Source organism: Dromaius novaehollandiae, chromosome 11 (assembly GCF_036370855.1).
Source record: "Dromaius novaehollandiae isolate bDroNov1 chromosome 11, bDroNov1.hap1, whole genome shotgun sequence".
NCBI classification, from domain to species: Eukaryota; Metazoa; Chordata; class Aves; order Casuariiformes; family Dromaiidae; genus Dromaius; species Dromaius novaehollandiae.
The window spans coordinates 14,532,648-14,548,419 of record NC_088108.1 but is presented as its reverse complement, the minus strand read 5'-3'; the positions used below and the strand labels follow the sequence as shown (position 1 = coordinate 14,548,419).

Sequence of the window (15,772 nt, the reverse complement as noted above, 5' to 3'; positions counted from 1 at the left end):
CAGGAAGGGGAAGCCTGTTTTGCAACAAGTGCCAGATGTTTGGAAACATCAGCACCATGAGTCACGTACATCTCCACTATTCTGTCTCAGGGCACCTGAAAACCTCCTTTGCCTTGATCTGCTCCTCCTTCCCTCTTTTCAGCAGCCAGCTATAGTGCCTGTTGGACGTACCTGAGTGTATAGAGAACTTTGCCATCATTCCAGATGCGGAGGAGTTGATTAGGAGTGGTTATCCAGTGGGAGTCAGCCCGCTTGGAGTTCCTGAAAAAGGTATCTGGGATCCAGATGCGGCTCACCATGTTGGTGTTCAGTGTGAGGGCCTTGAGGGTGCTGTTGAAACGAAGACGCCGGTCATACCATGTCTGAGCAAAGAAGATATCAATGGTGTATTCCTGTCAAAGATAAGAAAGAACATGTCTTTCCGAGAGGGATTCAGGCAAGGCAGAACCGTGTCTCCCAACTTTGAGGCTACTGGTTTGAAGTTACAGCCAGAACATTTGCCTCTTAAGCTTGGGAGCAGCTGTTGGTGACCACTGAAACCTTTCCTAGCCTGTGGATCATCTTTAGCTAAGGGTCAGGACATCCACAGTGCATATAAGAAGAGCCGAGCACTGTGTGTTGGCTGGTGGACAGAGCTGTAGCATGTTTGGCCTGACCCTTACCCAGAAAGCCAAGATGGTATGAACAAGGACCTCGGCTTCCTCTTGCCAGACAGCTCAAGCTGAGCACACCTCTTGGCACAGGCATGAATGTTCAGCACGGGCACTGGCTGAATCCAATCCTAAGTTCCACCCTCACTTTCCTAATAGTTCAGCTACATCTTTCAAACACAGGCAAGGAAGGCTGCTTGCCAGCTCACCAGGGAAAGCAAGCGGACAACTCTTTCTACTACCTGTTAGGATACTGTCCAGCAGTGATCCATATACCTAATTTTTACAAATAGCAATAGTAGTGTTGTGCATAAACCTGGTGAGAATCTGTCCTTGCCATGCAAGGCTTAGACCATAAATTGACTGGCTAGCCCAGGGCACAGTGTTATCCCTAGTATTTATATGGAAAACAGGGGCATTAAAGGCTCCTGGGCAGATACCCGTTGCTGAATATTAGAAAAGGAAACCAGCCAGGGCAAGGCCCGCTATGGGCTCAACTCTTCTTGGTGCAGCCAGCTCAAACTTTGCTTGAGCCTTTTGCAGTCAGAAAACAGTTTGCAGCACAACAAGGACCTTTGATTTTGGTGAGAGACAGGGTGTCTCACCAAACTATGCTCACCCATAACTAGCAGTTCCGGGAGGCTGCTCCCAACTTGACTAGGCTGGCACTGGTCCACATCATCAGCCCACTGTTCTGCTACTTGCTGCTGCAGTGAGCCAGTTTGCTCCTTACCCTTTTTCTTAGCCTGCCTGTAGAGGTGCTAATTAGTGCCATGCAGGAGCATGCCCAGCACTCAGTGGCTGTCTGAAGTCAGACCCCCAAATTCAATTCCTCCAGTTCATACTAAAGAGCCGCTCCTGACAGCTCTTCTCTGACTTCTGCTCCCTTTCACTCCTGTTAAACCCCCAAGACAATGGAGGCACTGCTTCCCTTCCTTTCCTATGGGCAGAGATGAACAGTGTCCGACTTTGCCATCTCTCCCTCCTGCTCTCCTCCTCCATCTATTGATTTATGTTGGTGGAATTTTTATGACTGCAGTGCGTCCTCCCTCTGCTGCCCTCGCCGCTGGTTCAGAGATGACTTCCTCAAACAATGCCGTTAAAATAGATGCGGTGCTCTTACAGCACTCCCTTGGACAGTGTGTCCTGCCTGGGGGAGGCAGAGCGGGGCAGTGCACGACTCCCTGCTTCATTTTCCTTGCCCTCACTCCACTGTCAGCCAACTGGTGATGAAAGAGATTGGTACTGAAAACATCCCTTGCATAAGAATGAGATGAGAAAAGAGCATTTGCTGACAGGCAGTCGATTCACTCTTTGGGCTGACTCCCTCCACCCTGATCAGACACAGGGATGAGCCAAGGTGACAGGGATGAGGTCCTAACATAGCACCAAGTGGGGACAGATGCTACACTTTAGGCTAAAGCATGTTCAAAGTGAAGGCATCACCTCCACAATTCATTTAAAACAGTCATGAGGAGGCACTAACCTCCCTTTTGGAGGCAGAGAGCTAGGATAACAGCAGTCTTCAAAGCCAGATGCACAGCATGTCCACTGCCCGGAAGGAGGAAGCTGGGAAAGCTCACTCCAGCATCTGGGTGCTGCTTGGAGATGGGGTATGTGTGGGCAGTGGAGGCATGGCTCAGGTTGTGAAGCAGCAAGACAGAGCCCACAGGTGGGCAAAGAAGTGCTGGCACAGTAGGAACAAGACAGGGTAGTGGGAGCCCAAGAAAAGGAGGGTGGTGGGGAGGGTGACTTCCTTCTACTTGAGGCCATTTTCCTTTCCTTGCCAGGTGTCAAAGTCAAAGTAATAAAGCCTTTGACACCCCCCCCCCCCAAAAAAAAAAGCCCTCTGCAAAACCCCATTTGAGCTGCTATTAGCCTACATTGCTCCTCCCCAGCAACACTTCTGTCGTAGGAGGAAGCAAGCAAAAATGCAATGATAAATCCATGTTAGATGCCATCATCAGTTTCAGCTCTTAATTGGGATAACCTACGAGATCTCAGTTCAGAGCTGGCAGCCCAGGTCAGATGTCCTGCTGTAAAATTCAGCATTCAGGTCTTGGATAACCAATGCTAAAGCTTCTGGAGAGTTCAGGGTCAGATATCACAGGTTAGCACTTGCTGTCAAGGCCAAAGTTTCAGAAGGCACCAGCATTAAAGAGCTCCTCTTGTGCCATTCATAGCCAGCCTTTGCAAAGACTGTAGCACACAAGCCACTGAGCTTTTCTGAAAGTCTGAGTGGCTATTGTCCCTGTCCTGTGGTTTGATCTAATTTCAGTGGCTATTATAAGCACAGCCATTCATGGGGAAGAACTTATTAGCTGAGCTGAGTCCTTTCCCTCTAGATGGGAAACCCATTGGGAAATGTTGGTATTTACAAATGTATTTTCATTCAGAATTTTCTGAAGCAAGATTTATACAGAAATGCTCTGGCCTTCAGTCCTTTCTCCAATAATTCTCTCTAGCTATTACTATTCACAATTCACTGCCTTCTTTGGATGGCCAGTCCTCTGACCCATTTGATACTGTGCTCTTAAAATTCCTCCTTCCCTCAAGGGCAACAAAAGTAGTCTAGAGTGATGGGGTTTTTTTGTTTCCACAGATCCTGCCTCAGAAGCCTCACACTGCAAATCTCATCCCCTCAGCATTTCAGTGAGATCCATTCCTCCAGGCTGGACTGCTAGGCAACAACATGCTCCTCTCCTGGGGACCTCAGGGCACAGCCAAATCCACACTAGCACCAAGGAGAAAACCCTTTCTGCTGTGGACTTTTCACCTGAACCCAGGCTTTGGGTCCAAACTTGGACACATCCCAGTTTTACATTGTTCCTGGAGACTTGAGCACCTGTTCCCATCTGGAGCTGAAATACCATTTTCATTGTTGATGAAGTACCTTGCATGACTGTGACTCTGCGCCGAACAGCTGCTGGCCAGTGCTCAGACCTTTCTGTGAACATTGATCAGAATATCACAGATTCATCCAACTTAGCTGTAGGCATCTAACTGAGCTGATTAAACTAGGAGGCACCTGACCATGGGGAGGATGAGGAGGGGTAGGCATTTCTGGAGGGAGCTGCCAACATGAAGTAGTGCAAGTCATCTTCTGGAGATGCCTCACACTATTCCTGGCCTTAGAAAGAGTCCAGGCTGACATAGGCGGAATATCTAAAGTTTTGCAAGATGACTTCAGGCCATAAGACTTGTAGAAACACTTTTTCTTCAACTCCTGCACCCCTAGTTCCTCTCTGCCACTTATTCATTCGCTGGCAACAGGAAGAGGCTTCTCTGTACCTCAATATTCCCATGTGGAAAAAGGTTATTACAAAACACACCTCCAACATTACTGCACCATCTGCTGTGCAGCACATGGAGGCTGTTAACTTGTCTGTAAAAGCATGGGCTTTTGGGCTTTCTTAACAGAAGGAGCTAAAGAAATAAGAGGTGTCGCTCCAAGAGTTAGCTGTGCCATTTGGATCACATTTGGAGTAGCACGCACATGTTGACATGCAAACAATATTACACGAAACTTCAGTCATAAAATAACAAAGCAAACTACCAGTAAGGCAAATGTTGAAGACTGCCTACCCTACATATTCCCACCTGTATTTATCCAAAGCTAAGGCATGCCCTGCAGCATCTCTGTTGCTAGCTGTGTGGGCTCAAATCCAACTCAGCCTTTCAGCATGTCCCCAACGGACCTTGGTCACCCTTATCATCTGGCACTACTCCACGTCACTGATCAGTCCTCATTTTTCTCATATCAACAGCATAGACACTGGTGGAAACTTGTTTCCAGAAAATGGTAAAATTTCAAAACAATTAATGAAACACAATCTGTCTCATAAAAGAGTGTTTGCGGAAATATGGGGATGTGGAATTGACAGGAATATGCCATCTTGGAAGAAAAAATAAGAAAAGCCCACAAAAACATTTTAATCCACTTTCAAACCCTTCCATTTTTAAAAAATTTGTTTAAATGAAAAGCTATGGAATTTTGTTGTGAAAAGTTGTTTCAAAGGAAACCCCCCAAATTTTCATTGCAAAAGAAAAATAAAAAAGAATTCAGAAATCAACCTGCCCCCAGCGCAGGACAAGTGGGAGCTGGCCACTGTTGTCATTGTGCAACACCAAGCAGTGCCACCCCAACCCCTGCTCCTGGCGTCATCCCAGTCCCAGCCGCTTAGCCCTAACCTTCATGGCCCTGGAGCACCTGACTGCTTCCCATTCCAAACGCGGACCTGAAGTCTAGACCCTGGATCCTATGCCAATGCCCTGAAACAGCCAGGACTTCCAGCCTAGCCTTGGTTAGCTCCTTCCTGTGCCTTCTCTCTCACCGCTGTGCGTGTGTGGGGAATCAGCCAGGACTTCCAGTTGGGTTTGGCCCCAAGAACTCTACTCCAGGTTAAGTTCCGGCCTGCATTCAGAGTTGATATGGGTTAGGGCCACCCAATTGCAGACTAATGCCCGAAACTCACAGGGTTAGCATGACACAACCTGAAACCAACAGCATGTGTTTTCAGGTTACCTTGTACACCAAATGTACACAGCTCTGCAGTGCTAGAAGATCCTTGTGGTGTGTAATTTGTAAATGGCTCCAAGCAAGTCTGTATGCAATTCAGCTGACTCCCCTCAAGAGCGAGTTTAATGAGGCGCTGAGGAATCAGCACTCCATGGCTTCTTTCTGTTCATCCACAAGATCTTTTCTCATTTTTCTTTAAGAGCTCAGCTTTCTGACAAATGCCACAGAGGATGAAGCAAGGCCACAAGATGAACAGGTCTTCCTCAATTAGGTTAAAAATTAAGGATCTCAGGATGTGGTTTGCAACTTCTTGTGCATTCAGCAGCACCAAAAAAACCTCCAAATAGAGGAAAGAGAAGCCTGGAAACAGATTCCTCCATTTTCCTTTACAGGAGAGATATCTTGGAAAAAATCCTATGTAATGGCTGGGATGAGAGATTAATAGCCCTGCCAGTCTCATTCTAGGTTTTATTGGTTTTGACATTTTTCTTTATTCACGGAGTCCCCTTCCCTTTGCACCTCCAAGTGAGGTCCCTCACAGTGGTACAATCAAACAGGCTGCTTTCCTGGGAAGGGTGGCAAGCATTTTAGGTGGGGTGATGTGAATCTGATGGGTCCACGCTATTGCTTAACCACAGAGCTGAACAAAGTGAGTATTGTGGGCAAACCCTTAGGGGCGCTGCAGTTCAGGAAAATCGGTGGTGGTGGGGTTATCAGAGAAGCCTCAGGAGCAGGGTATATTTCTTTCGAGGCCTGGCTAGGTGTCCCTGTGCAGCTCATGGCGAGCCAGGAAGCCACTCCTCCAGTCTCCCCCTTTTTCTGCAAAACAGGGGTCAGCCCAAGCGTTCCCCCTTCTGGCAGCACCACGCTGAAAATGCGCTGCCCCCGCACCCTGTGCAGGTGAGGGCTTCCCCTCTGCAGACATCATGCGCTTCCCTCCACGCCTGCAAGCAGATCCGACAAATCCTGGGCCCGGGCAGCTCCAAGGAGCTGGCTCCATGGCCCAAGGCACATGCTCAATAACAGCAAAACATCTAGAGACACTCTCTGCACTCTGATAAGTAAATAAAATAACCTTGTTTTAAAATAATCTTCAAACCTGACTTACAACTTACTGTCCCCACAGTTTGCGGGCAGGAATATGCTTCTGGCATGACATGTGCAAGCACTCTTAAAAGGCAGCAAGCAGGGAGGACGTCTATTAACTGTGTAAGCTACTGCCTGACACCAACTACTTTAACAAGTGGTGGAGCAGTGTTTGGCTTCTCCCTGTTCTGCCACTGACCCACTGGTAATGTGAGACACCTAGCTCATGGATGCCTGTCCCCATTCCCTGTTCTGGGCCAGGTGCTCTCTCTTACTGTATGGTTGGACAGTGTTGAGTCCCAGTGTCAGCTGGGGCGTGCTGGGATGGAAGGAATGAGACTTCTGGTTAACAAAACTGTACAAAATGCAGAGTGAAAGGAGAGTGAGTTTTATCTTCCCAACACAAAGAGCAAAAGAAAGGGAATATAAGTTTCCATTATGCTTCTGAGGTCCTCCTCTCCCCAAATTGGACCCCAGAGAGCTTTCTGCCTGTGACGCTGGAGTGATGAGGGGAGCTTGGGAGGACAAAAGGAACAGAGCTCTGATGATCTGTGTTTTCAAGGTGACACACTGAACTTTCCATCTGTTTCACTTCTGCAGCAACACTGGCAGCACTGTCCTTGTCTGAATGCCTTTCGCCTCTGCCCAGGGAATCTCAGTAGAGACAGCGTTCTTTTTATAATACAAAATTCACTGTTAAAAATCATTGCTCTTGCCAGAAGCCTTCAAACAGGACATGCTGTACACGCTACTCTGTCGACTGCAAACCCCCAATCATGGCTTGCTCACCCTCAGAGTCTCTGTAAGTGGGAACTGGACAGGGGGCTTTAAAAAATGAGTAGTGGCTTCTGAGATCTCTACCTGCATGTTCCCACACACCTCTGCTCATGCCTGTTCCCATACATGTGCAACCAGGGACATCTGCCCCAATCACAGCTGGATACAGAGAGACATACACTCCCAGGGACAGCCATTCCCTGGTACAAGTCCCTGTCCCATTGAAGCTTCCTTCACACAGAACTAGCAACGAAGGTGAGAATGCACCGTAGAGGTACAAACTCAGAAATGGGTAGCTGCAGTTCTGGCATCCTCCAGGACCCTAGCTGTAGACCGTCCTGGTGCTGGGAAGATTAACTGCTTTGAAGTTACAGAGTGCTTTGAGCATGTTCGAATGTCAGCTGCTTTCCCTCCATCCTGCTTCGGAGTACCCCAACACCAGCTCCCTGCTAACCAGGAAAAGCCAGCTTTTATGTCCATGCCATCCAACAACCCTAGACTATTTCTCTCCTCCAAATCCTTCCTTTTGAGCTGGTCCCTTGTAACACCACTTCCTGTCCTTCAGTGATGTTATCGGCTCACGTGAAACTCTCAAGACAGCTCACAATTTCCATGGTGTCTGTTCCTCTTTTCATGGAAACATAGCCCGGCACATGGAGTCTGTCACTGTGAGCTCCAGGAGCGTGTGACCTAGACGTGTGTGTTTTAGCATCTGATTAACAGTTATTACCCAAAGGATCAAGGAAAGTCCTTGAGTCGAGACATGACATCAGCCAGACTCTGGTTTATAGAAGCACAGTCTGTCTGCGCTCTCCCTGACGAGGTTATTATTGAAAAGGCAGAGGCATGGACACAAGGCACTATATGCAGATGGGACAGCATAATTAAGGGGGAAGACGCTAAATACTTTAACAAGGTATTATGCAGAGCAGCATAGGGAAGGAGCTGCCTTCTTTTAGTCCGTTTTTTCACCACCCCCAGGACAGGACACGCACTGGGTGGAAAGTCATGTGTAAGCACCTTCCAATGCAAGAAAGGATGCAGCCCAGTTACTGTGGTCTCTAGAAACTGCCAAGACTGCTTGCAAAGCAAAGCCACACGTGTCAGAAGTCTTGTTTGCATGTCAAGCCTTACTGCTGAATGCTTAAAAGCTCCCTAGAGTGCTGGGCTTGAAGCAACTCTGTGCGGGAAGGTGAAGGGAGTGGGGGGAGAGAAGAGATGAGGACCAAGGCACATCAGATAACTGGAAGATAATACTTAGCACTTCGGGCAAGTGCTCTTGTTTCTTTGTCCTTTAAGCTGATGGGGTGTTTGACAAGACAAAAAGAAATCTCCTTTGAAAGGGCTGGAAGAGGAACCAAACAGCCTCACTGCATGCAGTTACCTCCCCAAGGTAAGATGAGAAGCTAGTATTCCTTTAATTACACCTCACATTCCTATGCACCCACTGGGATTACAATGAAACCCCAGGGTGGGCAGTCTGATACCACGCAGGACTGAGGGAGCAACTGCAGCTCACCTGTACAAGGCGAGGGCAGATGGGAAGGCCACGGGTCCCTCAAGGTGTCCAGTCCTAAACGCTCTTGGAGAAGGGGGATTGGGGATGGTCAGCTTGCCCCAAGGAGACATCTCCAGGGACATCACTGCCTGGGAACATGATCTATTCCTCCAGCTCTGACCTGCTCCTTGCTCCAAATCTCTGCCTCCCCTCTGAGCTCTGTAAGAATTCACTGTCTGGGGGCTGCTGGGTTCCCCCAATGCTGTTTGCTGAGCTCCTGCTCAGCTTCACCACCTTCTTCTAGGAAGCAGAGGCAGGAAGGAGAGCAGTATCCCACCTTGGTGGCACTGAGATTACAGGGAAATGGCCCTCAGGTGAAGGGAAGGATGACAGGAGATTCCTCCAAATGTCCATAAAAGCCCTGAGTGCCTGGATCCTTCAGCATGTGGCTATGTGGTTTCAAAGCAGTAGAGCAAACACTCTGCTGGGTTTAGGGCTCACTAGCTGGGCATTTCTCTCCTTCTCCAAGCTGGCACCTGATACAGAGGGGACCTTCAGTTTGGCAGCACCGCTGGGTTTGTCAGACCACAGCACAGCCTACCTCTGCTGCCAGATGGTGGCAAAGTCAGCTGCCCCTCTGAGATTTAGGGTCTGATTCTCATTTACATCCAGTCCCTTGTGCACTCTTTGGGGGTGGTTGCTGAGATAAAGCAGTCCACTGTACACCTTGTGGACATCTTAGTGCCTTCCCTTCCTGCTCAGGGACTGAACAGTCCAGCTCTGCTGCCCAATTCCCTTTGCTGCTATTTCGTCCTCCCAGGCCTTTCATCCTCCTTTTGTCCCCTTTTTCCCTTTTCCCCCACTCTACTTTTCCTTCCTCCTGCTCTCCATAACCCTCTCCACACTCCCTTGGGTCTGTTAAGTCACCACTCTGCTTCTCTGCCTCAGCAAGAAATGTATTACTATCCTTCCCACACCCCCACACAAACAAATGGTTTCAACCCTAATGGCCCTATTCAAGCATCCCATCATTTCCCACCACCTTCCCACCCTCTCATGGGACTTCACTTTGTTTAGTTAGGCTGTAGGCTCTTCAAGGCAGGAAGGCCTGTCTGTAGGGACCTGTGACCTTGTATACTGATCTCAGCTGGATGCCAATTGTCGTGGAAAGAGAACAAAGTCCCTCCCAATTCAGTCTTACTAAGAGGAAAATTGCTATAGAAGCTGTGTTTTGAGGTCAAGTCAGGAAGGAAAGAGTGGCAGAGAATTGGAGCCATAAGAGCTTTGTTTTCTGCACAGTTTAGGCACCGAAGTGCCCTTCCAGAGCAGGAACTACCTGGCACGGCACAGCAGTGTGCAAAACCAGAGGGGGTAGGAATGGCCAAAACCACGTCAGGCCATGTCCCTCTGTCCCAAGCAGGCTCTGACAGTGACCAGTTACAGAAACTTAGGGATAGAGCACAAGGAGCAGGAAATGCACTACGGCCTTCTCCTAATTATGCCCTCCTCCGTGAGAACCTCTCCCCTCTAATGAGCACTGAGCGCCATGCTGCACCAAGGAGGTTAACCACAGGCTGCAGACAGCTGATGGACCTCCTATGGCTGCCGCACACGGGGAGCTGTGACACAACAGAACATGTCACGAAGAAACCGGCCTCACCATGTGATTCAGCTTTCCAAGAACCAGTGAGACAGGATGATACCTAAGATACAGGCGCACCTCCTGAGCCCTTATGTTACGCTGTCCACTTCTCACAAAACAGGTCTGAGAAGACACAGTGCATCCGTACCACCCATGTCCCTGGGATGCTGGGATTGCATGAAAACCCCTGCACTGGCCAGGAAGAAAGCCAATGTTTGCCTGTATAAATCCCTTTCTAACCCTCACTCTCAAGGAAAAAAGCAAATTAAAAAAAAAATCTGAGAAAGTTCTGCTTTTGCAAAGTGGGAGGGTTTTGTGCCCTCTGCAGAAATCCTTACTCCTGACACTGTTCTCTCCTGGCCCAGGATGAAGAGGAAAGTGGCCGGGAGCATACTGTGTTCCACTGACTCTTTCAAGGAAACCTGTTTCATGTTGCTTCTCATGACCCCTTGCTGTGCTTGCCAGCTTTCTCTTCCTGTCCTGCCAGTGTCTCAATTTAGCTCCTCACTACTTCACTTTGTTTTTTCTTTCTCAGTCCTTCTTTTCATGCCACCATATAATCACAGTCCAGCCCTAATGAGATTTCAAGGGAGCACCAGGCTGAGGAAAGCAGCTGGGAGAAAGGAATCAGGCCACAGAAAAGGGACAGCATCTAAGCAGACCTCACCACTACGAACTGGACTGAAGTTTGCAGCCAGCTCTGCAGGAAGCTGAATGCAAAGCTCATGTGCAAACAGTTGTGAGCGGTGGGAAGGGAGGTTGGGTTCACGCAATGGTTTACTCCTTGCAGTGCAAACAGAGGGCCTGACATTCCCATTCCCAGTATTCCTTCCAGCTCCCACCCTATCTGCAGAGACCCTTCCTCCCCAAGCCTCTTGCAAGATGTATCCTGCAAATCCCTCTGGCAAGCTCTGTAGAGCAGTTGCACTGCAGTTCAGGGCTCTCAGATCACCCTGGGCATATTGGCTTCTTCCCAAAAAGGGGTTCACATATGTCCTGCCACATGCTAGAGCAAAGCTTGTCTGTGTGCGGAATAACAATAAGTAACTGGACCCTCACCTAAGTTTCTGAATCATTACTATGTGGCTCAGTCTGGCAGCAAGCAGTGTGCCGGCAGACATGCTGCTGCCAGCCCCATCACCACCATGGGTCTTTGCTATGGCACGTGGAGCCAGGGGCTATCCTGCCTTCACAAGAGGTGCAGATTTGCGACACAAACTAAGGCTGCAGCCTCCAGACAGGTCTGTCAATCCACCACTGCCAGACCATGGAAGGAAATTATCTTAAACCTTATGGCTGCCTTTGCCTTCAACTCTGCTTTCTAAGGAACAAATGAAGAGAAGACCATGCAGCTACAGTCTTAGCCTTCCTACCTCCCTGTGGTGGCAAGAACAACAAACCTAAATCCCATGAATATTTCCCATTTCTCTGCCCCATGTCTCCACGGAACATCTTGTCTCCTTGTCCTTGCTATGCTACTAAGAAAACTTTGGTGTCTCCATGGAGGAGTGTGAAAGACCATTCAGAGGACACCAGTCTGGCATGGGAGATACACACAGATACATGGGCAAAGATAGGGGAGAAGGAGGTGAATTAGGGGAGGAAGTGCCTGAAACAAGGCCTACACCATTTGCAAAGTCTCTGCTCTGACCTTCCCTGCTCCCATCCCCATGTGGATGGGGTGTTCCCCCACCCACACTCCTAAGTGTTTTGATTCACACATCCCATGTGCTTCTGCCTGGGGGTGAACCATTATCACAGCATCTGCAATCCCCCCGCTGAGCAAAGCTGATCAGACAAACAGTTAAAGCCAGGCTCCCCATCTACTGTCAGCTCCAAGTCCCCAGGTGCTGTCAGCCCATGCAGAGCCTGAGACTCTGCCCCGTTGGACTCACCGCCCACCTGCAGTGCCCCGTGCAGCCAGCACTGTTGCTCTGGGGTCTGGAGGAGCTGTCTCCTGGGGCATCGGCGGGGCCGGTCTCAGTGGTGGTGGTGGGAAATGGATGCAGCGGTAGGAAATCTGCAGCAGGAAAGACTGAGCTGCTGCAGACCAGAGGGAGGCATCATGTCAAGCCACTTCAAAGACCTGCTTGCCAACCCTAAAACACATCTCTGACAGGCACAGAGGACAGCAGTTTGCATCGCAGGTGAATCAAACACAAGTTTAGAGCCTTGTCTGCTCCGGCGGGCGGCCCCCGCTGCACGTGAGCACTGCAGCGCCTGGCAAGGTGAGCAGCCCCACTCTGACGGGGAGCAAATCCCACCTCCAGCCCAGCAGCTGGCTACCAAGCAGCTCATCACCTCCACCACTCTGCGCGGCCAGAAGAGGACTCAGCTAGAGACCTGTGTCTGTTTCCATTCACTCCTTTCAGCTCGGTCTGAAAGTAACCCTTCCTTTGCACAGAGATGGGCTGCAATACTCTGAATATTCAGCCTGTAAGATCAAGGCATAAAGAGGTCCGTGATGTAGATTGCCTCTGGTCATCCACGACCGCTGAATGCTGAGAAATGGTCTCTGTTTCATCAGACTCTTAGAGCAGCTTTTCAGAGGAGATAACAGGACTGCTTCGTTTGGGGGTGTGAGAAACAGAACCCACTTTGAAAATAAACTAAAAATGTTACAACCTAAAGTTAATTATCTCAACTTCGTTGTTTCATTCAGAAGCTTTTTCCCTCTAATAACAAAATGTTGTGTTTTATCATTATCTATCTGATTCATTTCACTTTGATTTTTATATACGAATACTCATTTTGATGCTATAGTTATAGGACAGAATTTACCACCACATGAAAATCAAATAAAAACAAATTGATGGTACTAAAACTAAATGTTTTGATTTCCCATAAAGCCCTTTTTCCCCCAGAAATGCTTTATAGCTGATCTCAGAACTTTGGCTGTTCGTCCCAAGTGGGAAGAGAGAGCGAGAAACCCCCTCCCCAAGGATCCTGGCTGTTTGCCCTCCCTGGTCTGGAAACCTTCATTTCTGACCAGCTCTTTGACTTTTCCCTCACGCACCTTAAATATCCTGAACTCTCCCGTGGAGAGATCTAAAGCCTTCAGGTCAGATAAATCAACTCTGCCTTAAAAATAATTCAGCTCATCAAGTGACAACTATTGGTACAGCTCAGAGCCTGTATCTTTCAAATTTGACACAGTAGTGCTTTCCCTTTGACTTGGAAGAATCAATTTAATGAGGTTTGGAGCACAGATTACTACCAGAAGCAAACACACGCTTCCTGGCCTGTCCACAAATACACGTCTCCGTACTACGGAGCGAGAGGCATTCGGGTAACCCGAGAGCAGCTCCATTAGCTAACGCGCCTGCAAGAGAAACGGCTGCATCGGCACTTTGCTTGGTGACACGCAGCTGCCCTGAGCCCGAGCCCCTGCACGCGTCCGCAACAAGCACTACGAGCAAAGGTGCCTTCCCACCTCCGTGCCTGGGCATCGCGACAAAACCTCTTTTAATGCCCTAAAAGAGGTTGCCAGGAGGGGGGATATCGCTCCAGCCTGCCTGCCCAGGCCTGGGTGAGGGTGCACAGGAAAGCTGTCCCCAAGGTCCAGTAAGGGGCAGAAACCCAGGGGCTGGCAGAGGCACCCGGAAAGGGAGACCCACATGCAGCTGCTGCGGTCACAAGCTACGTTAGGAAGATTTTCTGTGGGTAACAGTGGGGAATTAAGAGTTATAGCCGCTCACCGATGGGCACAGCGAGGATGCATGCTGACTTTGGAAGCGCCTGCAGAAAGCATCCATCTGCGACTGCCTGCAAGGGTTCAGAGTAATCGCAAATCCACAGAAAGACTGGCTGAGGAAATGGGAGTTTTCTCTGAAGACTGCATGAAATGAATGCAGATTTGAGACGTTCCTGCCAGCAGAAGGCCGGAAATCGTGTCTGCGAAGGAATTTACAGGAGCCACTTACTTAATTATGAATGTTGACTCTTCCCATATTGCCTGTGGTCCAGAGGCCCTGCTGGAGCCGCGGGTTATGCGAAGGCACCTGTTTGCCAGCACTGATATTGCAGCAGCAAGTTTAAGAAACCCAAGCGAATCCAGCCACATTCCCCATTCACTGTCTGGCGGGGGAGCACAGATATTAATTAACTTCGGGGCTTTGCTCTCCAGAAATACCTCTGAAGAAAAGCACTTTTCCTCCCAGGAGGCAGCTGTCCAGATTTTCATATTTTATTTAGCGCCAATTTTAGAGGCAAAACCCCAGCTTTCTGTTCATCTTTGCTGATAACAGACTCCTGTTTTCTGCACAGTAAACAGCCTATAAATAAAATACTGACACGGATGTCACACAGAAAATATCTGGAGGGGATTAGTATATGTTCTGGATAATAAATGGAGCTCGTTGAATTATTCACAGTGAATAAATCAGCCCTTTTCTGGTTTGGGAGCAGACCCTGAATCTTGTGAAAGCTCTTGGGATATGTTCAGGATGGGAATAACTCATTTGTTTCATTAGGGCTGCTTCTGTGTGGCTCATGATTTGTCCCACAAGTCATATGTGATTGGTGCTATTCCTCAGTGGCCTCATGACTTTTTTTCCTTAAGGCAATGACAGACGATGGCTACAGGTTGGCTAGTGCCTTCTCTGCACACCCGAGCTCCCTTCGACGCAGACACAAGCAGCTGCATGAGGAAGAGTTGCTCCTCCAGCACCCGGGTGCACAGGAGCTGGCTCAGGTGAGTGCTCTGGACATCCAGGAATCAAGAGATACGAGCACTCTCCAAGCAAACGAGTATATATGAAGGTGCTATAAATGCACCGGCAGCTCCAGCAAGGAGCGGGGCTGAGCCATCACTCAGGCACAGAAACCAGCAGGCAGGAAAAGCACTGGGGCCCTTAAAGAACAACACTCATTTCCGACCACTTCAAATTTATACGGTATTCATCTTTATCAGGGACTGAAAACTGACCTAGCACATTACGCTAGTGCGTGCCCTGTGCACCTTCAGGAGATTTATGCTGAAGCCTGACTCAGTGCACGCGGGGCAGGCCAAGCCGAACACTGCCGTGTGCTTTAGGCACTGCAACGCACCCCAGACATGGGTGCACCAGGGCTATGTGCTTCCTAGATAGATGATTTGCAAAGCATTTTAAAGTCCTTTCAGTTGAGAAGTGCTGTGCAGCTGCTGGAGTCTACTATCAGGAAAGTGGGGAGGGGGGAAAGGGGGGGTGCGCAACAAATTTCCTTTACCTATAGGCTTATCTTGTGCTCCAGAGCAACATATTCAAGCATCTTAAAAAGTGTGCCATTTTCATTTCATTTCCTTCCTACTTATTCCAAAGCAGCCAAAGCTAAGTATAATCAAGACTTAAGTGTTCCTCAGAGCCAGACAATTATTACTGGCCTTGCTTTCCCCATCTATTAAGAAGAAATGAAGATATTAACTCAAGCCTCGCAGCAAGACAGCCCAGGCTGTAACCTAGGGCTTCCCGCGGCGGCCCACACATTTACTGCTTCCAGCAAAGCCCAGGCGCCGTTCCTCGGCACGCGGCTCCGCTTCAGCGCGGAGACGGTACGGACTGCCCAAGGGCTCCGAGCAAGGGCGGCTTAGCCCCGCACGGCTTTTGCGGAGCCCAGCGCCT

General features: G+C 49.1%; 1 protein-coding gene across 1 annotated transcript in view; it reads right to left on the bottom strand.

Annotated features, from left to right (window-relative positions):
* The window catches only part of GABRE (gamma-aminobutyric acid type A receptor subunit epsilon), a 39,620-nt gene that overhangs the window by 10,968 nt on the left and 12,880 nt on the right, over positions 1 to 15,772 (bottom strand). The window contains exon 4 of the mRNA XM_064518273.1: positions 172 to 392. Coding sequence (XP_064374343.1) covers positions 172 to 392 — 221 coding nt within the window. The remainder of the gene's footprint in view (positions 1 to 171; positions 393 to 15,772) is intronic.